General features: G+C 48.5%; 1 protein-coding gene across 3 annotated transcripts in view; it reads left to right on the top strand.

Moving 5' to 3' along the window:
* Asic2 (acid sensing ion channel subunit 2) overlaps positions 1-20,164 on the top strand; it is a 1,092,647-nt gene extending 1,072,483 nt beyond the window's left edge. For 2 of the 3 annotated variants that reach the window (XM_087910224.1, XM_087910223.1), the window contains exons 4-10: positions 4,455-4,605; positions 7,265-7,321; positions 9,121-9,274; positions 13,431-13,522; positions 16,904-16,983; positions 18,455-18,523; positions 19,195-20,164. In XM_087910224.1, the coding sequence (XP_087766350.1) occupies positions 4,455-4,605; positions 7,265-7,321; positions 9,121-9,274; positions 13,431-13,522; positions 16,904-16,983; positions 18,455-18,523; positions 19,195-19,296 (705 nt within the window). In that variant the 3' untranslated portion in view covers positions 19,297-20,164. The remainder of the gene's footprint in view (positions 1-4,454; positions 4,606-7,264; positions 7,322-9,120; positions 9,275-13,430; positions 13,523-16,903; positions 16,984-18,454; positions 18,524-19,194) is intronic. The other variant, XM_087910225.1, reaches the window with a different exon arrangement.
* Positions 20,165-27,796: the final 7,632 nt, after the last annotated feature.

A 27,796-nucleotide genomic window follows, 5' to 3' on the forward strand; every position in this document is an offset into this window, starting at 1 on the left:
CACCTGACACTCACAGAGATACACACGTACACAGAATTTTTTAATTTTTAATTAACAAAATAAAAATAGAAAAAATTTTCCTAGCAAACTAGAAATAGGCTAGAACTTCCTCAATGCAACAAAAAAAAGCCAATAAAAAATGTTTATCAAGCTGGGCAGTGGTGGCCCATGCCTTTAATCCCAGAACTCAGGAGGCAGAGGCAGGTGGGTCTCTGAGTTCAAGGTCATTCTGGTCTACAAAGTCAGTTCCAGGACAGCCAGGATGTTACACAGAGAAACCCTGCCTGGAAAACAACAACAACAACAAAAATCTATATCAAACATAATTAATGGAGAAATAATAAACTCTTTCTTTCAAAGATCAGAATCAAGGCCAGAAAATACCCGTCCCCTCTGGGATTTTTTCCCCAACATCACATTGAAATTTTTAAGCAAAACAGAGTGGAAAAATGAAAACTATAAGCAAAGAAATAAAAGTCAAGCTATCAAAAAGAACAAGCTATTGATACACTCAAGAGTATGAATAGTTGTCAAAAACATTTTGCTGAGAGAAAGCTGCCAGCCACAAAGGAATACATGCGCAGTTGTTCTATTTCTGTGTAATCCTAGAGCACAGAAACCTCATTTATAAGGACAGAAGCAGATGAATGGTTGCCTGAGGGCTGGGAAAGGGGGTGGGGTGATCGTGAGTGGGGAGCTTTTGAGGAGATTAGATATATTCCATGGTCTGAGTGCAGTGATTACCACAGGATATGTGTTTTCTTAAAAACTCACTCAAGGTGCTGGAGAGACGGCACAGCAGGTAAGAGCACTTGCTGCTTTTCTGGACTTTGGTTCCCAGCACCCATATGGTGGCTTACAGTCACCTGTAACTCTAGTTCCAGGGGATCCAATGCCCTCCTCTGGCCTCTGAGGGCACCAGGTGCTCACACTGTACTCATACATGCATGTGAGCAAAACATTCATACACATGTAAGAAATAAGTCTAAAATAATTAATTTATCCAATTATGCACTAAATTTGATCTACTTTATCATATAAATAATGTATTCTTAAAGCTGGTTTCTAAAGTAGGAAAAAATAGACATTACTAAGACAAAATAAGGCCCAGACTCTAGAGAAAAGATGTATACTTGACTCAGACCTGAAATTCAAGCCATTCAGCCAGAGAATTCTTACATCTCCATAATAAAGACAAAAAACAAGCGGAGTTTCTTAATGGACAAAAGACTCCAACATATGTCACAGAAAATTAATATATGAATAACTGATAAAAACATGAAGTTGTGCTCAAAATCATTAGTCATCAGGGAACTATAAACAGAAACACCAAGGTGCGGCAGTTGAACCCCAACAAAAGTGACTAAAACCAACAAAGAGACAAAGTCGAGAGCTAACATGGATGGAGAGAGTACAGCTGTCGTTCACTCCTAATGGAAATGCAACAGTGGGGGGCTAGGAAGATGCTCAGCTGGGGAAAGCACCTGCCACCAAGTCTGAAAACCCGAGTCTGATCCCTGGATCCCTCCTGGTGGAGAAAACCAACTCCTGCAAGTTGCCCTCTGACCTCCACACATTCTCTCCACGTAGAACCACTTTAGATCAGAGTTGGTCTATTTCTTATAAAATTATACCCGCATCCATCTATCCATACATACATACATGAATCAGAATCAGCTATTCCACTCCTGGCCATTCACTCAAGAGGAACTAAAATGTCTGCAAAATTAACCATAAATAAGTACTCAGTGTCATTGTTAGGGTTTCTACTGCTGTGAAGAGACACCATGACAATGGCAGTTCTTATAAAGGAAAGCATTTCGCTGGGGCTGCTTACAGTTCAGAGGTTAAGTCCATGGTGGTCATGGTGGTGTGCAGGCAGACACAGTGCTGGAGAAGGAGTTAAGAGTTCTACATCTTTATCCACAGGCAGCAGAAGCAACTGTATCCCATACTGGGCATTGCTTGAGCATATAAGACCTCAAAGCCCACCCCCATAGTGACACACTTCCTCCAAGGCCATACCTTCTAACGGCACCATTCCCTTTGGGGCAAACATTCAAACCCAGAAGTCTACGGGGAGCATACCCGTTCAAAACACCACACTCAGCTAGATGTGATCACACATGCCTGTAATCAGGGCCATCAGGGGGTCATGATCATTGTTGGCTACTCAGCAAGTTTGAGGCCAGCCTGTGCTGTATGAAACCTTGCCCATAAATTAAGTAATTAAACAAATACTCATGGATCTTCTCAATAATTACCAAAATATAGAGCCAACCCAAATACCCACCCTCAGGTGAATGGATAAATAAGCCAGGAGTGTTCGTACATTAAAGAATGACTCAGCTGAAAAGACGGAATGAACTCCAGGTGTACACTCATGTGCGCATCATTTTTAGTGAAAGGATCAGGCAAAAAAAAAAATACACAGGGCAAACCGTCAATTATCTAAGTGTGAAAAGAGACTAGACAGACAATGGTAACAGAATTCATGAGAGTAGTTGCCCGGGAAGGCGATGGAGCCCTAATTGGAAAGGATATGAATTTGTTTTCCGTAGGGATAAAAGTGTTATATGTCTTGATTGATGCAGTGTTTACATGGGTAGATGGTGACATTTGACAAAATTCAAACTATGCAGTTGAGATTTGTAGTGTGGCCAGGTGTGGTGCCTCATGCCTTTAATCCCAGCACTCAGGAAGCAGAGGCTGGCAGATCTCGGTGGGTTCAAGGCCAGCCTGGTCTACAAAGTGAGTTCCAAGACAGTCATAGCTACATAGTAAGACCCTTTCTCAAACCAAAAAACGGCAGGGGAAAAAAAAGGATTTGGGGTGTGTGTGTGTGTGTGTGTGTGTGCTCACATGCACACATGTGGGCATGAGTATCCCATATTGAGCATGGAGGATCAGGGTTCAACCTCAAGTGTCACCCTCACCTTCCACTTTGTTGAGACAAGTCTCTTGTCACTCTCCACTGTGCACACCATGCTAGCTGGCCTTCAAGCCTCAAGGGGTCTCTTGTCAGTACTTCCCTTCTCAACATGGTAGCACGGGGTGTGTGCTACCACAATGACAGACATTCCACAGGTTCTTGGGATCTGAACTCAGGCTCGTGTACTTTCATGGCAAGCATTTTATCCAGTGAGCCATCTTCCTATCCCCAAATATGTACATTTTATTGTTTTTCTTGTTCTTCCATTGTGAAAGGAAAGCTGGTATAAAGAATTTGCTTAGTTTAGTAGCAATAGCATAGTAGGCCCCTAGGACCATTAACTCTCTCATCCCTTACTCTTCCCATCCCTCCCAAGCAAGTACTGTAGATGTTAGGAAATCTATGGCTAATGGACCTCTGAGAAGGGGAGTGACAGTGTCTGCACTAGAGTGTCATCCACAGCATGATCAGGACCATAAATGTTTTACGTGGAGTCAGTTTACCACGTTGGACACCAATCTGTAGTGTGAGGGCCTGCTTTTGGTCCTGGCCACCCTGCTAGCTTACCCCCAAAATAATCACACAGAAACTGTATTCATTTAAACACTGTCTGGCCCATTAGTTCTAGCCTCTTATTGGCTAACACTCACATCTTGATTCAACCCATTTCTAATAATCTGTATGTCACCACAAGGTCATGGCTTACCAGGAAAGATTCAGCATGTCTGACCTGGCAGCTCCATGACAGCTCTCTCTCTCTCTTCTTCCCAGCATTCCATTCTGTCTACTCTGCCTACTTAAGTGCTGCCCTATTAAAAGGCCAAGGCAGTTTCTTTATTCAACCAATGAAAGCAACACATAGACAGAAGAACCTCCTATACCACATAAATAGTGGCTGTACCCTGCAGTCACTTCACCCTGTCCTCTGCTGTGACTTATCCTTCGGGTCTGTGTCCCAGGGTCTCAGTCTTCCCAGCCAACAAGGTGGAATTTAGATGGGTCATTTCAGGTGCCACTATTGATGCTGGAAAGACACAGCTTGGATAACAGATTCCAAAGACAGGGCTGGAGCAATGGCTCAGATGTTAAGGGCACTTACTGTTCTTGTAGAGGACCCCAGTTCAGTTCTTAGTACCCATATGGTGGCTCACAACCATCTGTAATCCCAGCTGCAGGGAATTCAATTCCCTTTTCTGGCCTCTCTACCAGGTGTATGCATGCACATGTGTTCATACTCACAGGCACATCCGTGGACACAAAAGTGAAGTCTTTAAATAAAAAGACTGAGGAGAGCAAAATTCCATGAAAATTGACCAAAAAAAAAAAAAGAGCAGGGTGGGAAAACTCATGTGGTATCCAGACGGTGAAGGTTCACAAAGCCTGCGGGGTTTGGCTTGCTGAGGGTACTCACTTGCTTATTTGCCCATTGAACAGGTAGACCAGCATGCCACGGCGTCCGTGGAAACTGAGTGAGCATCCTCTGCCAGGGCTGACTGTGTTCTCCTTCCTGTCTGTCTTGCAGCTCACGTATCTGCCCCCACCATGGGGGGAGTGTCGATCCTCAGAGATGGGGCTCGACTTCTTTCCCGTTTACAGCATCACCGCCTGTCGGATTGACTGTGAGACCCGCTACATCGTGGAGAACTGCAACTGCCGCATGGTCCACATGCCAGGTGGGTGGCAGGGTCCCCGGACCTCTGCAGTGTCCCACCCTGACAGGAAACACCTCACCACTATTGTTCTAGGGGGACTGTGGCACCTGACAACCAAGAAACAAATAGACAAATTCCATCCATCCATCCATCCATCCATCAGGGCAGCATCCTGATATGCAGGGGTGCTCATATGTGTGCATCCCCTCCGTCCCCATGTGCCATATGCTTGTCAGTTGTCTGTTCCTCTTGCCTCCTGAGTTCAACATCCAGATAATGGGACACTCGTGATCTACACATCCTGATAATGTGCCTGTTTGAACATCCAGATGTCTATGGCTTTCACCCAGATGTTTCTCCTCTTGCATCCAAATGTCTAGCAGCCTTTCGAGTGCGGCAGAAGTCTATTAGTGAGCAAATGAATGTGCCTGCGCAGACACTTCCATCGTCAGACTAATAACGTCTGTTGCCATCTCATTAGAGGCAGTCAGCGTGTCAGACGCAGGCCTATGGAGTAGGAGCTGGTTTGGGCAGGACAGTGGTAGCGAGGAGGGGTAACTGGCACTATAGGCATGGACCTTAGCTTCTATTTCAGGCTTCTCCGTTCACTGTGTGGGCTGGCCCACGTTCTTATTTATTATCTTTAAAAGAAGAAGAAGAAGAAGAAGAGGAAGAGGAAGAGGAAGAGGAAGAGGAAGAGGAAGAGGAAGAGGAAGAAGAAGAAGAAGAAGAAGAAGAAGAAGAAGAAGAAGAAGAAGAAGAAGAAGAAGGAAGAAGGAGGAGGAGGAGGAGAAGGAGGAGGAGGAGGAAGAAGAAGAAGAAGAAGAAGAAGAAGAAGAAGAAGAAGAAGAAGAAGAAGAAGAAGAAGAAGAAGAAGAAGAAGAAGAAGCAGCAGCAGCAGCAGCAGCAGCAGCAGCAGCAGCAGCAGCAGCAGCCCTGGAAATTACAAAAGTCAGTGGTGATTATATTAGTGCATAAGGAAGTAGGAGAGCAAGTCATGTCTACTAATGACCTACTGTGATCTTGGAGCATTGTTGTTTCTTTCGATAATTTTGTGCTTATGTCCTACATTACTTAAGCTTATTTAACAAAAGACTTGTGGTGGGGATGGTTCATCACCCGTTGCTTCTGTTGTGACAGCTCTCACGTGAGTCTCTTTATGGCTGAGTTCTGAATTATTTTCTCAATGACCAGTAATGATCTTACTCATCCAAGGTTGGAATTGTTGATCTTTAAAACTGTCTCCATTCAGAGCACTATAGGGGCACTAACGTTAGGAAGGAAAGACATAGGAGTGGGCCCAAGCAACCCATGCTGGGCCTTGAAATCAACATCGCCCCCATGGCTGGGGTCACAGATAGCTCTGAGGGAAGACCCAGAAGACCCAGAAGGGGGCTTGTAGAAGCTACAAAGGCAGTGAATTGTCCCCTAGATTGGGTTCTCAACCTGTAGATCGTGACCCCTTTGGGGATCACACGTCAGATCTCCTGCTTATCGGATATTTACATTACAATTCATAACAGCAACAAAATTGCAGTTACGAAGTAGCAGTGAAACAATTTTATACTGGGAGTTAGCCCAACATGAGGAACTATATTAAAGGATTGCAGCCTCAGGAAGGTTGAGACCCACTGCCCTGTTTCCTCCAGAAAAGACCATAACCCTCCCAACACCAATGATGCCTGTGGCTGATTGCAGACCTACAAAAGTGCAAGAGGATAAATGTGTGTTGTTTTACATAATGACATTAAAATTGCCTATGAACTTCTTGGAAGACAGGGCAAAATGGAAACCGCAGCACTTAACATGTTATTATTGGGGAAAGGGAATTGCACCAGCTCTTTTCGATGCTGTAAAAAGGACTTGGAGAAAAGTGGTCCCGAAAAAGACCTTTCTGGTGGATCTTGACTTTAGTGTTTCACAAAGGAAAAAAGAAAAGAGGAGAAAATAAAACGATCGTCAACAACAAAAATACAGATCTTAGCGCTCTGCAGAGAGATCCCCGAAAGGACGACTAGGGAGACCAGCATCAGCTTGCCTGTTGCTCAGACTGAACCCTCAGGTTTCCCATAAAACCTGAGCCAGAGGCAAGCAGACAAAGAGAGGTTACAAGCCTTCCAACCATGACAAGATCGTGACATCTCAGCTGTGTGAGATGATGGCCAGGGCCATGAGGGGGCACAGCGCTACCCCAGGATGCTTACAGCGGTGTGGTATGCTGAGAAGCAGCAGCCTCGGTATGGCACGGACCCCTGTGCCAACCCACCTTACCACCAGCACCTCACTGTCTGGAAGGCTGGGTGCCGAGCCCCATGTTTTTCTGTTTGGAAGCTTAATGCAAGGGTTCAAGGAGACCGCATGGAGCCTGGCTTAGAAGGAACCTCCTTCCACCCCACCCCATCTTGTCTTGTCCCCAGTCTTCCAGACAAGTTACCCCATCATCCACCATTGTGGAACCAAAAGAGGGTCAGGCAAGTCTCATGGTCTCCTCCCAGCAGATCAGAAGTCACCTTCAGATCTGAGGACACTGACCAGTGGTACCCACCAGACTGTCCCCTGAAGGCAGCTTCTCCCTGTGGTTACTGTGAGTCACTCACTGCCTGAGCCTGTGAGGACCCACTGGCATGCACGGCTCCCATGTGGTTAATGTTCTTTCTCTCTTGGCTTCCCTTCCCTGCAGGGGATGCTCCTTTCTGCACTCCGGAGCAGCACAAGGAGTGTGCAGAGCCTGCCCTCGGTCAGTACTGGTGTCAGAGGGAGTGGGAGGTGAAGTGGAGATTGTGGGGTCATCTGGTGGGGACACAAAAGTCAACCTTGGGAAAAGGAACAAGGAAGGGATGCATACAAAGACATCCTTCAGGAGAAGCTGCAGGAAGCTGGTGAGGGAGAGAGGAGAGGAGGAAACCATACAGGAGGATGAGGGCTGTAAGGGAACTGAGGGAGAGAAGGAGGCATGGAGGTGGTGATGGAGAAGTAGATTTCACAGGGAATGGAGGAAACAGGGAGAGGGCGGAGATGGAGAGGGCGGTCAAGGGGCCACTGAATCACCTGAAGGAGCTCAGTAAACTCAACACACACACATGCACACACACACGCACGCACTGTGCACGCACACACGCATGTACATATGCATGCACAGAGAACCCAAGTTCATCTAAAGGGAGATCTTCTTTCATCCCATGTGTGCAAACATAAGCCATTCTGGGCCCCATTATGCTGCCACTTCCCCACATCTCCCCCCCCCCCCCACCCCGCGCCTCCTCTCACAACCTCCAGGGCATTTGAGGTCTAAAAGAACCACTGCTTCCAGCTGGAAAACCTCCTGGGGGCAGGGGGAACACCCAGACATGGGTTGGGGTAGCTCAGCAGCTATCCTGCGGTCTACCTCCCCTCCTCCAGTCCCAGGAAAGAGCAGACAGAACTGTAAATGCTGCATCCTCCGGTTCCTTCAGCAGCTGCTCTTGGTAGCTCTAAGTGAGGGCAAAGCTGGACTCCTGTGGTAGAAGCCCGAGAAGCTGGGTTGGTTTACAGTGCATGCGAAATCTTTCTTTGGAATAAAGATAACAAAACCAAATGAAAGAGAAATAAGGGGGAGGGAGAACAAAAGAGGAAAGAAGGGAGGGAGGGAGGGGGGAGGGAGGGAGGGAGGAAGGTACTGAAGGAACAGTTTTTCTTGCTAATGGTTAAGAAAACTTTTGGACCCTTGCAATTAAACATCAAGGCCACTGCAGCAGCAGAGGTAGGGGATTTATCTCGGTAGGCAGCAGGCAGTCAGGGACTCATCACCTGCAAGCACTGTGAAAGGTCAGGAGATGAGAAAGTACAGCCATGTCACGGAAAGGGAGGATTACTGCTCACAGGGCTGGGATTCTTCCTGGAGGCAGGCCAGGGTGATGGACAAGCAAGGTACGAATTCTCGCTTTGCTGCCTTCAGCAGGCTTCTTGCCAAAGCTGGGCTGAGCAGTGGAGAAACTGCTCTCAAGGGCCTGGCTAAAGTTTGGTCAAAAAGAGTCTGTCAGAGGGCAGCAGTGCCTTCGAACACCTGGTCTGGTTGGAGAGGACCCGGAGAGCTACCTTCTGGGTGTCAGGGGAGGGGGGTTAGGTTGCTCCAGGATAAGGATTCAAGAATCTTTCCCTGGATAGCGTCTCGGCAGGCAGAGAGCATGGTGTTGGTTATGGGGAGTACCAGAAGGAATGGCATGAAGTCCTGAGCTCCAAGCACAGTGTTCTCCATCTTAACTTCCATGGTGGCCCATTTTGGGGGTCAGAACACTGATATTAGACACAGGAGAAAGCCCTGGGAATGGGAGGGGCCAGGCCTCCCTAAAAATGACAATGGATCAAACACTTTGAAAGGTCCAGAGTGCAGTAACAGCAAGCAGAAAGAAAACAAACCCTTGGCACAATCCCATCTCAGCAATTCCCTAGCCCATTCTCCTGGGGCCCAGCTCCCCCTCCTGACTTGGATCTTAATGCCTGGAATCCAGGTATGCTGGGCCAGAGAGCCTGCCTAAGACCCTCTCCTCTCTTCTCCAGGCCTCCTGGCAGAAAAGGACAGCAATTACTGTCTCTGCAGGACACCCTGCAACCTGACCCGCTACAACAAAGAGCTCTCCATGGTGAAGATCCCCAGCAAGACGTCAGCCAAGTACCTGGAGAAGAAATTTAACAAATCTGAAAAATATATCTCGTAAGTTAAGTGGGAGGGGAGGGGTGGGGAGGAGGCATGCAGAAAGAGGCAAAAAGCAAGCAGTTAGCTCAATTTAGCAAGCATTAATTGAGCACCTGCTGTGTGCCAAGCTCAGAAGACAAAGCCACAAAGAGCGTGCAGCCTCCTGGGGAGATAAGTGCAGGATTAAATGCCACATAGGGCAATGACGTCTGGGACGATGTTGGCTATAATTGAGATCTGCAGACACTAAGGGAAAACCGAAGTTGACTGCAGTTCGCTCAGGGCAAGGTTCAGGGAGAGCTTGACCTTTCTAAAGAATGCATAATTCTCCTGGTGGGTCTTGAGCCCTCTGTTCCCTCTTCAGGAAACACTTTTCCAGCCACTCTGCCTGGCTGCTTCCTCATGGTACCTGTCTCCATTCAAACAGCATTGCCTTAGAAAGTCAGATTATTCTCCTCCCCAGGCACTGTGGTGTTTTCCTTTATAATATTGCTACAGTGTGTGACTTGCTGTTAAATAAGCGGTTCTGTTCTGGAAAGGAGCTGACACAACTGTCCTTCAGGAATAGGAATTAGGTTTAAAGGGGTGGGGGTGGGGGAGCCATGGAGAGATGACTCAGCAGTAGTGCTGTTAGATTCTAGCACCCATATCAGGCAGCTCAGAAACGTCTGTAACTCCAGCTCCAAGGGATCTGAAGCCCTCTTCTGGCCTCTGTTATATCACACACACACACACACACACACAGAGGCGCACACATGCATGCATGCACACACACACACACAGGCACACACATGAACACACAGGCACACACATGAACATGTAGGGAAAAATATTTAAAAGAAGAAGAAAACCAACTAGATTATCAGGAGAAAGATCCAAGACCACGAGCAGGCCTTGAAGCGGGAGCGTATTAGAGAGAAACATCAGCATGTCAAAAACCATGTGCTGGGGCCTTGATGGGAAAGAGGGGCTTCCCTTTAAAGCCTGGAAAGGCACTTCACTGACAGGAGTAGCTGAAAGAGAAAGAGAGGTAAAGATAGAACCATGGGCTGGGAAATAACTCAGTGGTTAAGAGCACTAGCTTCTCTTTCAAAGGACCAGGGTTCAAGTCCCAGCACCCACATGATAGCTCACAACTGTCTGTAACACCACTGCCAAGGATTCTAACACCCTCATATATGCAAACCAATGTATATGAAATAAAAATAAACAAATCATTAAAAAGAAAAATTATAGAGCCACAGTGAAAGGGGTGGGTGGCAGGGGCTGGGGAGGGACCCAGAGAAGAAAGCCTTCAGATGAACCTCCCAAACATGAGGGTTAGTTGACTTTTGTAGGTTTTGGGGGGCTGGAAGGAACTTTATAGTGTGGTTTAGTTTGGGATAGCATACATGACAAACAGCCTACAGGAGCCAGGTACCACTAATAAATATCTGTCGACCACAGCACAGACAACAGAGATGCTGGGCAGGAGGACATAGCCTGATTTCTACAGGCTGTGGGATCTGGTCTCTTAGGAGACTTAAACAGACAGCCCCTCTCCAGTTTCTAACTTTCTTTCCCTTTCTGAGGCCTCCTTTACTGCCGCCCTACACACTCGTCCATCATAGTGGGAAGCTCCCCAGTGGCAGGAACTTCTTCTTGTTCTTTGCTCTCTACCGAGTACTGACTCTTCTGGCCAAGACCTGAGGCACACAGAAAATCCCTTGACACAAAATAAATGAGCCAGAGAGTGTATCCTGGGGTGGAGGAACTTAGGACAGAGTTGGCACAGGGTACAACAGAGACAATGAGAAAGATGGACATGTCACAGGGCCTATAGGATGAGCTAATGGCAACTGGGGGTAGGGAGTTTCAGGGCGTGGACTTTGTGTTAAACTAGGGAGCAGCTGAATGTTTAGAAAGTCAATGACAAGCTCAAATTCGTATTTTATAATTTTATTTGAGATAGAGTCTCACTGTGTTTGAGGGCTGGCCTCAAACTCACGATCCTCCTGCCTCAACTCCCATTGCTAGGATTTTAGGCCTATGTCACCATGATCAAATCTGTAGTCTACTTATTTGTTAAGTTATTTTGACAATTTCATAATATATGTGATGTCTTGTGGCCACTTTTGCAAGTTGTTAACTTTCAGTCCCCCGTCCCATCCTGCAGACTCTTCTTCTTCTTCCCCAAAGAACCCCTCCTCACTTTCATGTGCATTGTCGTTGTTTGGGGGAGTGCTTCTGTCCTGCAATTAGGGGTGCTCACACAAGCACGGGTGAGGTTATGTACTGAAGTGTAGGCAAGTGACCAGTGACTATACCCCTGAAGAAAGCTCTTTCTCCTTTAGCCACCACTAGGTGAGGCCCTGTGAGTCCTCCCCCATCCATGCAGGAATGCTGATGGGCCCTGTCTTGTGCAGGTCCTGTTCAGACAACCTTAGCCACTGAGTTCGTGGATGCAGTGGGTGGCCTCGGTGTGTCCCGAGTTCAGCAATTTACTGCATGCCTCCCTATCCTCCAGCTCTTCCATCCTTTCTGCCTTCTTTTCCATGGCATTGCCCAAGCCTTGGGGGCAGGGAGGGCCTGGTATAGTTGTTCCATTTAAAGATTAGCACTCAGCAATCACTTACTCTCTGCACCTCAACCAGTCATGGGTCTCGGTGTCATAACTGACGGCTCACTGCAACAGACGCTTCTCTGAGCAGGTGCTGAGAGCTGCACTAATCTGTGGCCATAAATATAAGGACTTAGAAGGCAGCTCGACACATGTCCCTTTAGCAAAAACAAAAGTACTAGACCCCCTCGGGGGGGGGGGTATAATCTCCCTAGCCTTGGGCTCTTGAGAAGGTTTGCAGTAGTGGATAGAGATTCTCTCTTGTGAAAGAGGCCTCAGATGCAATCAGAAAGCAGTTGGTTACCCCTATAACCTTCATGCCATATTGCACCAGTGGGTATATCTCCCCCGACTGGTTAGTATTGTATCTCACAGGGGTCACAGCTGGGTAAGACCAATGACAACTTTTCTACCTCAGCACCTACATGTCACCTTGAAAGCTGGGCAGCAGGGAGGAAGCTTCCAGCTCAGTTCCTGAGCCCTGTCACCAAAATATGTCTTTACCATTAGTTCTTACTGCCTCATTGTGTGTGTGTGGGGGGGGGGTTGTCAACCAAGAGCCATGACAATAGTCTGTGTCAACTTTGTTCTTGAACTCTGCTCCCTGATAGAACATTCTGGAATGATAGATTCTACCCCTGTGGTCCCTGATGTGGTAGCCACTGGCCATGCCTGGCTGCGGAGCATCTGCCGTGGTCGTTTGTGTGACTAAGAAACTGGATTGGAATTTTCTCTAATTTGAGTCAGCATAACCGTTTCAGAAAGACCCTCCAGGCAGCAGTCGGGGAGGAAGCCAGACGGGAGGATGGGAGCCTGTTTGTTGCCGTACAGTTCCACAGTGTGGGAGCTGCTTGCTTCTCTCTCTCCCAGTCACTCTCCCATTCCAGGACAGTCGCCAGGCCCCTTCCTGAGATGACTTCTGTTCAACAGGTTCAAAACAAGGGGCATGGAGGACATGTCAGGCCCCACAGGAGACGGCTAGGATGTAGGAAACACCAGGCCCTGCTGCTTAGCAAGGCATTCTGCGAGCAGGAATGAGTTTCGCTGCCAAGATGTGTCTCGTTAACACACCTGCCTTCAGGAAAGTCACAGAAGGAGCCCAGGGCTTCTGCCAGGAATTCCCCAGCCAGTCATGGGCCTACTTTCTACAATTCTCCCCAGCTCTAACAACTGACTAAATAATGCCAGGTCAGGGTCTCCCACCACAAGAGGCTTGTTAGGGATCTCAGGAGGAAGATGGGGACTCTCTGGAGTGACCATTACCACTTAAATGTTCTGCTGGGGCAGACATCCAAACTGAGGCCAGCCTAGTCAGGAGGTTGCTAGACTCATTTGCATGCTAAAAAGCAGAAGACTCGGGGACTTGGGTCCAGGCTGGACTCCCAGAAAAGTCACCAAAAAGAGGGGGAGTAGAGTTAAGGACAAACAGGGACTCAGCTAATAGGAGTCTCTGGTTCTAGAGTTCTACTTTTGGCAGCTTCTCTTTTTCTATCCATCTATGAGAAAGCTGGATTGGCCAGTCCCGTGAATGCTGAGGGTTCTAACTGTGTGTGGGGTTTAATTTTCCCTCTGCAGAGAGAACATTCTTGTCCTGGATATATTTTTTGAAGCGCTCAATTACGAGACAATTGAACAGAAGAAGGCGTATGAAGTTGCTGCCTTACTTGGTGAGTTGGAATGTCTGTCACATAAATTTCCACATCTCTTGGATGGGCATGGGGAGGTGGGCGGGAGACAGGCAGACAGACACGTAAGCCTCCCGAGGAGGCACACTTGTTAACGTACTAGTTACTCTCTGTGTGCTTGCTGAGGTAGCGGTTATAGATCCAGTTCAGCCCTCAGCCTAAGGCCTCAGTCTCCTCTGTGCAGTGAGGAGAGAACACAAAGGTCTCACAGGGAATCCTCAGGCGGACCCTCTTGGATTTCATAGTCTGTCTCTAGGTTGGAGTGAGCGTCCCAGGACCCGAATGCTAGCAGAAGCATGGAAGAAGGGTATGTTCAACTTGGGTGGTCTCCAGGCATCCAAATTATAAGGTTCCCAGGTGGAGCCTGGACAGCAATGCACTGAGAAGCTGAGAGTTGTCCCCTGGACCCAGAGCCCTTTCTCAAACAGGAAAGAAAAGATGATGTCTCCAGATGGCACCAACCTGACTGCCACTCCCACACAAGTCCACATTGGCTGCCCTGTTCCTGGTGGGATATAATGTACACAAGGAATTAAGATCAACCCTGCCCTAGCCCATCTGGACATTCACATCCTGATCAAGGACCAACCCTTCAACCTGTGCCACTTCCTAGCCACTCTAATGAAAGAACACAGTGCCTGGGAGTAATGGCTGTTGTCCCTGAGACTGATCTCAGTGATAGTGGCATCTTGGGAGGGGCAGGCCTGGAAGTATAGAAGGAAGAGCAGGCTTTGGATCCAAGGGCTTTCTAATTTCAGCTGTGAGGCCATGGACAGGGAGGGGGCTTCCCCTGGCTGGACCTCTGGTTTCTGTAAAACAGGCTTCCTATCACCCAGAATGTCACCTGACTTTCCAGCACTAGGAAAAAGCCTGAGCAAAACCACTTAAAGAGGGTGACGGATTGTTTGGGCTCATGGTTTCGGGGTTTGCAGGCCAGCATGGTGGGAACAGAGTGATGGAGTGGAGCAGTCTAGCATCATGGTGGCCAGAAAATGGAGAAGAAGGGGAGGAGGGAAGGAGGGAGGGAGAGAGGAAGGGAAGGAGGGAAGGAGGGAAGGAGGGAAGGAGAGAGGAAGGGAAGGAGGGAAGGAGGGAAGGAGGGAGGGAGAGAAGGAGGGAGGGAAGGAGGGAGGGAGGGAGGGAGGGAGGGAGGGAGGGAGGGAGGGAGGGAGGGAGGGAGGGAAGGAGAAAATATATCTGTGCATGCAGTCTCTTTCCTTTCTCCTTTTTTTCCCTTTCCATCTCCAGGCCCCCAGCCCATGGGATGGTACCTCACATATTGAGAGTTGTCCCCACACTTAGTTAATTGTCCCCAATCTAGTCGACAGTGGACATGAACCATCATCCCTAATTCACTGTGGCAATTAGCTCAGATAAAAGCCATCAATAGCAGTCTGTGGCCCCTAGATAGTCACCATGGCAGAACTCCAGCTCTATCTGGTAAGACCAGCGCCATGGGAGCATTTTTATACTTCATCTAGGAGGAGAGGGACAAAGCCTTTGTTCAGTGCCAGCTATGTGGAGGTAGCTGTCACTTGGGCCTCTATGGAAGTTATTGTGTTAAAGGCCCTGAGTCACAGAGTACAGGCCATGCCCCCTCACTCAGCCATGGAAGGCCTGTTGCTTCCCCCTTTCCTCCCCCAAAGAGGGTCAAGCTTGCATGAGCACAGGTGTGTTCCTGCTCTTTCTCTCTCTCTCTCCTTCCCATCCTCCATTCCTCTCTCCTTCCCTCCTCCTCCTCCTGCACTCCTTCTCTCTCTCCCCCCTCCTCCCTACTCTTTCTTCCTCTCTCTCCCTCTCTGTCTCCCCTCTCTCTTCTCATTACTCTTTCTCCCTCTCTCTTTCTCCCTCCCTCCTCTTTTTCCCTCTCTCTCCCACCCTCCCTCCCTCCTATTATCTTCTCTCCCTTCCTCCCCCTCTCTCTTATACACATACAGAGGGAGAGAGGAGAGAGAGGAGAGAGAGAGAGAGAGAGAGAGAGAGAGAGAGAGAGAGAACAAAAAGGGTTCAGGCTTTGAATCTGTCACGCCTGCATCAGATACAAGGATGAACTTGTTCCCCAGCATCTTGTTCCCGCTCAGAATAGCCTGTGAGGAAATGGTGCCCGCCATCTGTGCCTCCTGTGAAGAAAGTGTGCACCACATACAAACCTTCAGCCATCAAGCCCAGCTCAGCAGCCTCCCCCCCCCCCCACTCACCCCTTATACACACCCACACAACACCCCCCATGCTAACACACCAGCATGTACACTGAACCCAGCCTACAGGTCCATGTACCCATGGTGCTCCAGAACCAGAACACACACACACACACACACACACACCACACACACACACACACTCCACTCACTCACTCACACAGCCTCATGTCCCACCACATAGCTTCAGAGGCACCTCCATACACAGAACAAACCTATGCAGATACAATCCTATGCCTTTATGTCCACATACTCATTACATACATCTACATGGCACACACAGGAACACACTTACACCTACATAATGGTCACACATGCTGTGTACACTCAGGCACACCTCTAGCCACCTCTATCACACACACATAGATGCATTCTGTGTGCCTAAAGTAGACAGAGATATTCATGCACATAAAGCCATCAGTGATCAGACATGCACTACACACATCCTGCACCCTGTCTCTACTGACTGTGTTCCAGCTGCACTGTGCACCATTGCAAATGCACACCTCATACCTGACATACTCACACAGGCACACGCATGCCTCAGTAAGCTTGCACTAGAAAAATGGGGGTAGAAGGGAACTCCAGGGAGGGTGGGGTTAGTTCATACAGCTGAACAAATAGGCAGGGTTATCACACACAGTTGGATAAGGATGTGGGGTTATTACATACAGATAACAAGAAGGCAGGGTTATTATTATATACAGCTGACCAAAGAGGCAGGTTCCACTAGTCTCAGAAGGAGCAGTCTTCAGGCCATAAACATCTGGGGGAGAAAGCTACGGTCAGCATTTTTTTGCACACACTGTCAACATTCACACACAAATCAGAAGCAGGCTTTGCCACTCCCATAAGGTAGGGGTACTGGGGTCCCTGGCATGGCAGTGCCCATGGTAACAACACACTTTCACTCAGGACTTCATTTGCTCCCTAAACAGACCCATGAGCCTCATCAGTGAGTGATCAGCCCCAACCCTGATGGCCAGTGACATACAGGAGTGACGGCGGGCCTGTCAACGGCCTGGCCCTCCTGCGACAGGGCCCAGGCTTCCCTTGGAGGGGCCACACTCAAGAGCTCCGGCTTCTGAGTTCATCATCTCTTCACCCACCCCTTCCTGGATCTGTGTGTAAAACCCAATCTCTGGTCTTTTCCCTCCCTCTGCAGGTGACATTGGTGGTCAGATGGGATTGTTTATTGGTGCTAGTATCCTTACAATACTAGAGCTCTTTGATTATATTTATGAGGTAAGATTTGGGGTTGCCCTTGGGGAAATGACCAAATAGTGGAACGCCCAGACTCAGAACCAAGCCTGACTGAGGCAATAGCTTCATTCCACCCACACAAACCCGCTTCTCCAAAGCATAAGGCAGGAGTCTTAAAGAGAGGTGAATGTGAAAGAAACGGCAGCTCTGGCCCTCTCTTGGGTCTGACGTGTGCCACAGAGAGGGAGTGGAGGGATGAGAAGAGGCCAGACTGTGCAGAGGCCAGGCTTGGGTCCCTCACACAGTGGGACCAGGGCAAGGTTTCATACCCCAGGTAGTCCACATCCATATGCAACATATCACACGCCCAACATATAACATGCTCATGCATCACACATATATCACACTTAAACATACATATACCACATGCATTCACACAACGTGTTCACAGACATACACACACACTCAAACCTCTTTCGCAGATCTACATACTACACACAACACACTCAAGAGTACACACCACCCACAAGCCTGTCCTCTGAGTGGCCTGTCTTCTAAGGCCTAGCCAGCCCTAGGGAGGGGACACACGTCCCAGGAATCTTCATCAATCCCCAATGAGACCACAGTATCATGCCAGCACTGCCCTGCCCTTGTGATCATTTGGTGACCTCCACGTCCCTGACCACAGATGGGCAATTCACTCCAGGCTGGGTGTGCCTCCCTGAAACAGGTGGTGATCCCAAAGGTCCCACAGCACTCCCCTACTGCACACTCCCTCGGGACACTAGTTATTGGCCACCTCATTGCAAAATACCCCCAGTCGGCATTTCATTTCCCATTGTGACCAGTGCAGAGACTCGTGTGTCCCTCGGCATGTGACTACAGCCCAGAGAAGGCCAGATTCTTGCTCTGCATTATTTATTCATTCTCCTGAAAGGCCGCACAAAGCGAAAAGCAAATTGAGCCGCATTAGAGAGCATATTTAAGAACTACCCTTAATTGCTACAAATAAAGTGTTATAACCCTGGGCATGCCCTCATCTTGTGGAGGAATCAGTTCTTGAAAGTGACTAATGAAGCTGGGTGTGGTGGCATATCTCTGTAATCTCAACAACACCAGGAAGGTTGAGACAGGAGGATGGTGAACTTGAGACCAACCTGAGCTACACAGTGAGAAAGAGGTCCCAGAACGCTCCCTAGGACCCATGCGAATCTGAGTATACCAGCGCCTTTAGCTTCTCCATTGGAGAAGGCGTTCCACACAGCAAGACAGAGCCCTCCCCCACCCTCTCCCAAGCTCCGTTTGGAGCAAGAAAAATCACTTGTAGACCAAAAGGTGAGCTTGAGAGGGTGCGGCCCTCAGCCGGCCACCAGGCAGAGCTATTGCCTTTGTGCATACGGCCACCGCCCACACAGTCACTGTGCAATCCCCTGGTTCAGCCCTGAGGAAGGATGCCCTTTGGCCTTTGCACCATCCTCCCAGCCTGACTGTGCACTTCCTGTCTTTCTCACAGCTGATCAAAGAGAAGCTATTAGACCTGCTTGGCAAAGAAGAGGAGGAAGGGAGCCATGACGAGAACATGGTAAGGACAGCTCTGGACTGCTGGGGGCTCTGTAGGACAGAAGGCAAACATCTGCCGAGGAAAAGACAGCAAAGAAGTAGAGAGCTAAGGCTCTGGTCTCAGTTGTCTTGGGCGCTGCCTAGGTCCTCTGAGTCCTGACTGTGTGCCTGAGAGAAGTTCCTAAGCATCTGCATAGGATCATAAAGCCTCAGAGGGGACTCATGGGGTTAAGAGAGATTGTGCTTGCCTTTCAGAGACAGCAAGTGCTCCACAGCCATGATCCCCACTCCACCTCCCTTCCTTCCTTAGAATGGCTCAGAGTCATAACCTCCTTTCACCTGTTTCCCCTCCCCCAGCTCTGTCTCGACAACTCCCCTCCCTCCCCACTCCATCCCTTCCACACTGACCCCAGCCCCCAGCACCACATCCCTGGCACAACCTCTTGTCTGGTCCTTCCTTTTCCCACATCTCTCAACCCTCTGCACACTGCAGCCTGGGAGCCTCAGGCGAGGTACAGCGTTCCAGGACTGCCCTGCTCAGGGACTCTTCTGTTTCCCCGGGGCCAATCCTGGAGCTCTGCTCAGCTGATCACCCTGACCTTTAGAGACCGGCTGGGCTCTCTGCCTCACAGGACTTTGCTGTAGAATTTGCTGAATGAGTGACGAGCGCCCCCTTCCTTTTCCCCCCCGCAGAGCACCTGTGAGACAATGCCGAACCACTCTGAAACCATCAGCCACACTGTGAATGTGCCCCTGCAGACAGCTTTGGGCACCCTAGAGGAGATTGCCTGCTGACACCTCAGGCGTCCCAGCACCTCCAAACAGACCTTAAGGCCCAAGACCCAGGACAGGGGACAGCAAGCTCAGGTGGAACGGCCCCTGATGACAGAAAGAAGCAAGAGCCCCCCCTATGCACACACTGCGAACTTCTGCCAAACCTCACTCTGGCCACATCTGACATGAACCGTCCCGGGCCCTGCCATTTGTCCCTCGTAGGACTGACGAGTCCCACTCCGGAGCTGTCCAAGAACTAATCTGCCATCACATCTCACTGCCAGATGTACAAAGCACCTGCATGCTCAGACTTCTTACGGCGCCACCTCCACTTCTGTCTTGTACATGCTATTTTCTCCGTACAGTTTCCAGAGTCCACTCTGCTGCCCATGCAGTGGGACCAGGTTCCAACCCCAAAGCCACCCTGAGTCCAGCTCTGGAATCAAAACTGCACGGTCTAGAAGGAAACCACAGAACTCTCTACAACGTTTGACCCTTGTGTTGTTTGTGAAGGTTCTTAACCTGCCCACAAACCCTTGTCCCCCAAACAGCCCCTGGGGCTCCTGCACTAAAGGTGACCAGTGCTGACCTCCTTCTCGTCCCAGCACCTGTGGAGGTGGCAGAGTGGCCTGGGTGACCCCAGTATTCGTCCATGGAGCCACGTCCTTCTCACCCTGTGACACAGCTGTAGAGTTCGATTTCTTTTTGTTTTGTTTTGTTGGGGGCGGGGGCTGTTTTTGTTCGTCTGTTGATTGTTTCGGTTTGCTCTGTTTTATGGGCTTTGGTTTCGATGTGCCAAGGTTCGGTTTGGGTTTTCCATTTTCTTTGGAGTTTATTTATTCGTGCTTCGAACCACAGTCATATTAAAAGCTGGTCTTGTGGAAGTGGCCACAGCTGTCTGCCTTTTCTCAGCATCTAGTTTTCTGTCCCTGAGAGCTCAGGAAAGCCTCAGAGCTGCCAGCCAAAGCTACGGAGAATGTGTTTGCAAGGTTCATCGACCACGCTCCCTTTACAAGGTGCGTGCACTGTGTGTTATTTTATTCTAGTCTAAGCCACAACTTAATCAGTTGCCTACATGATCCACTAACAGGTCAAAACCTGTGTTCTGCAGGACACCACCCAATGTAAGTGTTGTTTACAAGGGAGAGACAGAAGCTACCCATGCCAGAAAACCCTAACAAAGAGACCTTCCAGGGCTCCTCGCTCTGCTGCCCTGAGTCCTCCCAACCCTGTCTGTGAGTTCAGGTGAGACACTGAGCCAATGTGGCCTTTCACTCACCACCATCTGACCCTCTCTCGTGCCCAATTCTTACCCCAGGGAACTGACCTGTCTTGTCCCTTTGAAGCATGTCACTCCAAAGAGGATATTCAAATGAGACATGGGGTGAAGGTGTCATTGCTGGTCACAGGTGCATGCTTACCCTTTGAAGCCTCTTAACGGCAAATGAGAGATTCATGTTTGGGCAGAAACACACCATGCTGGTTCCATGGTGACAGTTCCTCTAGGCTAGGTTTTTCCTTCCAACCCACAAAGCCCAAGCACTCCTAAGTCAGGGTCTGCCCCAGTAGTGGAGACAGGTCTGATGTGCCTTATGTCTCCCCCCCCCCCCCATGTGCGTATTCATGGATAGAACCAGTCAGGGGTTCGGGGTTCTAGTCTCCACTCTGTATCATTCTCTCCCCTACCCCTCACCACACTGTGATTTCTCCAGCATGTTGAGTTGAAGAGTTGTCTGCAACTGTGGCCCGCGAGCCTCTCCTCTCAGTAGCTGATGCCGGTGACACTCTGACCCTCTCTGGGTTCTCTCCCTTGGTTTGAGGATGATCATAGTTTACCTGTGCGAAGGGAAGGTGCCGGACCAGGTCATGTCTGGCCTGAGACCCCTTCAGAGTCTAAGCACTGTGGCCGTACTCTCTGCCACCATCTGGAACAAGTTCTCTATATACACCTGTCACATGCATAGGCATGGCCAGGAGATGGAGATGATGAAAACTACAAGAACAGGTGGGGAAGCGTTCCGCTGCCATGCCCATCCCCACACTCACATGTTCCCAGACTCTTACTGGGGTTGCCCGAACTCTTAACCATTCTTAAGAAGGCAGAATGGCTCATCTGGAAAGTTTCCTGTGTTGTTTTCTATCGTGAAGTCAGCAAGTCAGTAGTAGCATAGTGTCGTTTAACACAATGTATCATCTTACTCTCCTGGGAGGTCTGGCACCCGTTGGCTGAAGTGACAACAAGATTGCATTTCTTTCTTGAAGTGTATTCAGGGGAGAATACACTTCCAGACCTCGTTAGCCTCTAGAGGCCCACCATGTTTCTCCACTCATGGCCCCTTCCCACTTATTTCAGGCTATCTAGGGCTGCTCCGTCTTCTCCCATCACATCCCCAGGACCCTCTGTACCACATCTCCCTCCAGCTCTCTTTCTCTTTTAAAGGCACTCTGTGGCTTCATTGGGCCCACCAGGCAATCCAGGACAACCTGCTCTGTCGCCAAGTTATTCCCTCCAGCACATCTGTGAAGCTCTTTTTACTATCTAGGGTCATGAGTTCTAGGGATGAGGATGGAAACATCTTCATGGAGAATTATTCTGCCTGTTGGGTCACATAGCCCAACGCCCTCATTTTTCTCAATGAATAAACCCAACTGGGGTGGGAGAGACTGACTTGGGTCACCCACAGAATGAGCGACTGTGTCAAGATGTACCCCTCAGCTCCCAGGCTCCCAGCTCTGTTTGCAGACATGATGACTCGCTTAAAGCAAAAAAGGCCAAACGTGATTTTTCTTTCAGTCTTTGCCAGACCAAAGAAGTCTCTCCTGAGACAAACTCACCCCTCACTTCACCCAGCTGGGAAGTGCCCCACTGGTGGCTGAACAGTCAAATGTGGAAGGACAGGGGTCTGAAGGCTGGCCTCAGACTTGCTCCCAGCAGTGACAGAAACAAAGGGAAATGCCTGTTTGGATAGCTAGGAGCCTGTCTGATGCCTCTGCCTTCTTCCAATTTAACAACTTCATACATTTTTAAAAACTGATAACTGAAGATGCTATTTGAACTGCTTCAATGGATTTCTAGCTTCCTTCCAGGAAAATTATAAATCATGGAGAGGGATCATTTTGTGATGGGGCAAAGACTGTTCAGACACATCTTATTACTCTGGGCCTCACGCATCTATGTAGTCCTTCCGATTCAGGGGTTCTAACTTCATTCCGTTTAGGGTAAGTCTATGTACTTAACCTATTTAAATGTTTATATACATACGTGTGGGTGTGTGTGGGTATAGGCACACACATATATAAAATTCAGAAGAACAAAGCAATTCAGGTATCAATCAATTGTTAACAAAAGATAGTCTAAATTCCAGTAAGTGACAAGGTGTTTATATTGCTGTCATTTCAAACAAGCATCCTAAGAAATGTATATACAGATGTTTTCTGAGTGATCATCAGGGAGAGTCGGGTGTGCAGAGGACACTCAAGCAATGTCACAGTCAAAGGGATCACTGAAAACGACATAAAGACTTGAAGTTGAGAACAGTCCCGTGGCCACATCTCAAGGCTGGATTCTCAGGGGCCTTAGAGGCTGAGATAAGTTGATTGATGAGTGGCCCGCAGCTTCGCAGATAGAGTCCAGGAGGCGGCTGCAGTCAGTGAAGCAAAAGGAATGAGTCCTTCTGTGTGCATCCAAGCTGTGCCAGGGACCGCGCTGGCTGCGCACAGGCTGTGGCTTTGTTGTTTTTGGCAAAGACACCAGAGTTATTTTATTTTCCTCTCTCCAGATTGAAGCTATTTTTGTGGCTGTTTTAACTGTGAGCATGCCTAGAGAGTAGCTTCTAGTGTGACAATCACGGATGAGAGACTAGAGTCCCCCGAGGGTCCCGCTCCTAGTAAGCTAGGGGTGGCAATGGGATCCTGCCACCCACAGGTGTGAGCTTGCCAGGTGATATGCTCCTTCCAGGAAGCTGGGCTCAGCCCATCTGAACAGAGAGGTCCAAGAAAAAGCCTGGTGACCTCGTCCTTCACAGACTCCTGAAATGTGCAGCCAAGGGACTCTGTCAGCCCCAGTGACTGAATTCCTCAGTTAGAGAGAAGAAAGGGACTTCAGAGAGATCAAAGAAATCCTTCTGCAGGAGAGTTCAGCAATCCCGATCCACATACAATGGGGGCAGTCCCCATCATGCATGGAGCAAGTGGAGGAACAGGAAGACAAACAAGAGGCCAAGAGCCAAAACATGAAGAACACAGGCTCACCATTCATTCACCTCTACTGCTGTGTACCAGGCTTTTACCCTCATGAAGTTTATAGTCTGAATGGAAACACAAACAACATAGAGGTAGATCCGGGTTCCAATTGAAGGGGCATGAAATGAGGTATAAGCCAGGTCCAGGTTAGAATAGGCAGAGTTTAGGAGACTGGACCCAAGTAAGGGACCCCAAACAGAGACATGAAAGGGAGAAATGAACATAATGCACGCACGTGCACACACATGTGCACGCAAGTACATAAGATACTTTTTCCATGGTTTTTTTCTTTTTGCTTCTTGAAGCGTGTTGATTCTTAATCTTGTTTGAATGGCTGTCTCGTTTTAGAATAAAGTGAAAGCTATGAATTCTCCCCCCAGGAAAGATTTTCATAGCCATGAGCCTGGGCTCATGGCATAAGCCTTGGAACCCATCTGTGGCCCTCTGTGGCTCCACAGATGCTGCCCGTCACCTAGAAAGTGCTGACTGATTTCCACAAGAGCCCACACCAGCACACAAAAAAGGGACTGATGTTTCTTCTCCCCAAATGGCATAATGACGGTTGTTTTCCAATTTGCGGAAGGGAAAACAAAGGATAGGGTTTGATCAATTTTAATTTTTTTTCCTCCTTAATTTTTTTTAACCCTTTGACTCCTGCTGCAGTTTGTGAATGGAGCCTGTTCTCACAGATGGCATCGCGAATGAGTGAGCAGAAAATGAACACGCACAGGAAAACTCAGAAATGGGATTTTATAAAATCAATTTATGCATGTGGTGATGCTAAGGGCTGGAGAGACCCGAATACATGAACAGCAACTGTAGCACCTGCTTTACAGATGTGCTCACAGCCTGGATGCTAGAGGAGTAGGGAAGCAAGAACGTGATGTTCTTGGATGGCCACTGAAACTTGTTGTGCCCTTGCTGTTGGATTTCGTTTGCTTTTTTTTAAGCAAGGATCCCGTCTTATTAGAGTTTCAAGTTCTGTGGTAAGACATCATGACCTAAAGCAACTTGTGTAGAAGAGGGTTTATTTCACCTTGCATGTCCCAGTCCCAGTCCATCGTAAAGAAAGGCAAGGCAGGACCCTGGAGGCAGGAGCTGGTGCAGAGACTGTGGAGAAATACTGCTTACTGGTTTGGGCTTCATGGCTTGTTCAGTCTGCTTTCTAATAGGACTCAGGACCACCAGCCCAGGAATGGCACTGGCCCCTATGGGCTCCTCCCCCATCAATCATTAATCAGGATAATACTCTCACAGACTTGCCAAAAGGCCAATTTTATGGGGGCATTTCCTCAATTGTGGTTCTGTCTTCTCTGGTAGCTCTAGCCTGTGTCAGGTTGACACAAAACTAGCCAGCACAGAATGCGAAACTTGTGTGACTATTCATAGAAAATTCCACACCCTGAGAACGAATGCCATGAGTGGTGCTGGGAGGTGGGATTTGGATGTCTACACACTGACATTCTCTGTGCCACATTCATTTGCCCAGCTTACCACCATTGTGAGCCATTGAAGGCATAAGTCACAAACAATCCCACACCAGTTTGGAATTATGATTAACAGAATGGTTATTTATTTAAAGGGGGAAAAAACTCACAGATCACCATCCCAGACAACAGTCCTCTGCACAATCAGAAAAGGAGTCACGGCCAGAAGAGGAGTCAGAAGCAAGAGAGCTAGTGGAGGGTTGCTGCTGCTTTTTTAAAGAGAGAGAGAGACAGAGAGAGAGAGAGAGAGAGAGAGAGAGAGAGACCATGCCCCAGTGGGCTGGTATCTCAGTGGCTATTGGCTGAAGGAGCAGAAGGAGCTCCCACAGCAAGCCATTTGTCTTTAAAATAATTCCAACTTTCCTGGTTTCTTTTCAAACAGAATTATACCCAACTTAAAACAAAACTAATACAGAATCATTGCTGGGCACCAAGTCATACCCAGCTCAACTAGCCTCGACACGATGAATAGGCAACTGGCATCTCTATTCTGAGTTCATCACCTCGTAAGCATTTTCTGTGGGCCCTCTATGTTTCAGGTACTGTGCCAGGTCCTGGAGGGTTCCGACAGTAGGAAAACATCATTCTTTCTTAGTTTTTCATACAATATATTTTTATCATGTTCTTTGCCCTCCCCCAACTAGTCTCAAAGCATCCCTACTACCAATTCAACTTCATGTAACTTTTCTCTTAAAAAAATAATAACAAAAAGCACACACCACTCACAGATCTCAGGAAACGCTGAGTTCTGTCTGGGTAGCGGTCACCTTCCGCATCCCAGAGTGTTCAGAGGGCACTGTATTGCACAGCAGAGCACAGTGACCTCAGCAAGAGGAGGACATCGGCAAAGCCTACTAGAGCCACCAGCAGCTTCTGCCTCCTGACCTCCACATACAGCTAGCTGGTCTTCCCCAGAGCATTGCTCCACACTTTGGCTAATGACAAAGAAAATCCTGCTTCAAATGTGAGCCATTCTAGTATGGAATGGGGACACCTGTCAAGTTTGACACTCTTTCCTCGCTCCACAGAAACCCATCCCTTTTTCCTGCTCCTTTCCCTCCCTTTCTTCACACCCTCTCCTCTCTCTCTGTTGACTGAGGTGTTCTGTCCCACCAAGTCCCACATCTATTTAGTCACAAAGAAACACACAGAGGACTACATTAATTATAAACTGATTAGCCTATTAGCTCAAGCTTCTTATTAACTCTTATAACATATATTAGCCCATAATTTTTGTCTGTGTTAGCCACGTGGCTTGGTACCTTTTTTGGCAAGGCAGTCACATCTTGCTTGCTCTGTGTCTGGCTGATGGCTACAGACTGAAACTTTCCTTTTCCCATAATATTCATTGCCACGTGTCTACTTCCTGTCTGGTCGCTGTTGCCCATGCCTCTATTTCCTGCCTGGTCGCTGTTGCCCTGTCTGTACTTCCTGCCTGGTCACTGACCAATCAGCGTTTTATTAAAAGTCATACGAGTGACAGTGTACAGACCCTTGTACCACAGCATCTCTCCTTCTCAGCAAATAGTGAAAAGAATATAGTTCTGGTTTCCAGGTAGGTAGGGCCTGGGGCACCTACTGCCCGCCCACCCCGGAGCTGGAGCCCAGTACACCCAGAGCTCAGGAAAGCACACGAGGAGTAATTTCTTGAACCTGACTGTGCCAATCAATGTGATGGTCACTTTGCTACCTGCGCATTCAGAGTGAGCTTCGTTAGCACTCTGGACCGAAAGGAATGCAGAACTGCCAGGTATCACTTTTCCAAGGCCAGATTGCTGACTAGAGTGGACACCCATTGCTCCAACTCTGGCCAGATCATGCTGGGTTCTTTCAGCTAACAGATATGGCTGAGCAGGCAGAGGGTCTGACTCAGATAAAGAGTAGTTAGAGTGATCTGGAGAGGCAGGGAGACTCCCCAAGATGGCTCAGGAGACGTGATATCCACTGGGAGGAAAGGAGAGGCCTGGCACACAGGTAGTTCTTAGCAACACCGTTGAATGAATCACCTTTATGAAAGGTGTCAGGACCCATTCATTCTCTCCTTCAGCAAACAACAACTGAGTGCCTACCAGTCATTCATTCGCACACCAGCTGGGCCTTCAACAGGCTCACCCATTTGTTGAGTCCTCTGCTGGACTGTTCTAAATGCTGGAGACAAAAGAAATGCACAAAGTTCCTGCCCTCATGGTGCTTGCGATCTAGTAGAAGAAACTGGAAGTATGTCTGTATGTGTTTCTATGTGCATGTCTGTGAGTGGGGTCTGTGTCTGTGAGTGGGGTCTGTGGGCATCTGTGGGTATTTTCAGATATGCAAGAAATCACTGTTGATAGTGGGATTGGTAAGGTGGTGACAAGGGATCGTGAGGGGCCTCCTTCCGCTCTGGTTATCAGAGAGTTACTCTGAGGAGGGGAGATTAAGTTAAGTTCTGACTAAAGAAAGAACTTGTCACTGAAAACTCTAATGAGATGACCTGCCTGGGAGCGGATGAAGTCCTGTAGCTTGTTGCACCCAAAGCAGAGTGAGTGAGAGTCTGAAGAACAATAAGGAAGGAGTGAGAAAGAGGGCTGATCTCAGGAACTAATTGCCAGGACTCACCGCCATTAGATCAGTGGTTCTCAACCTCCCAAATGCTGTGACCCTTCATTCTAATTCCCCATGCTGTGGTCACACACACACACACACACACACACACTGCCGTAAAATTATTTTTGTCACTACTTCATAATTGTAATTTTGCTACTTTTATGAGTCATAATGTAAATAACTGATATGCAGGATATCTGATATGTGAC

This window comes from Myodes glareolus, chromosome 9 (assembly GCF_982192425.1).
Source record: "Myodes glareolus chromosome 9, mMyoGla1.1, whole genome shotgun sequence".
NCBI classification, from domain to species: domain Eukaryota; kingdom Metazoa; phylum Chordata; class Mammalia; order Rodentia; family Cricetidae; genus Myodes; species Myodes glareolus.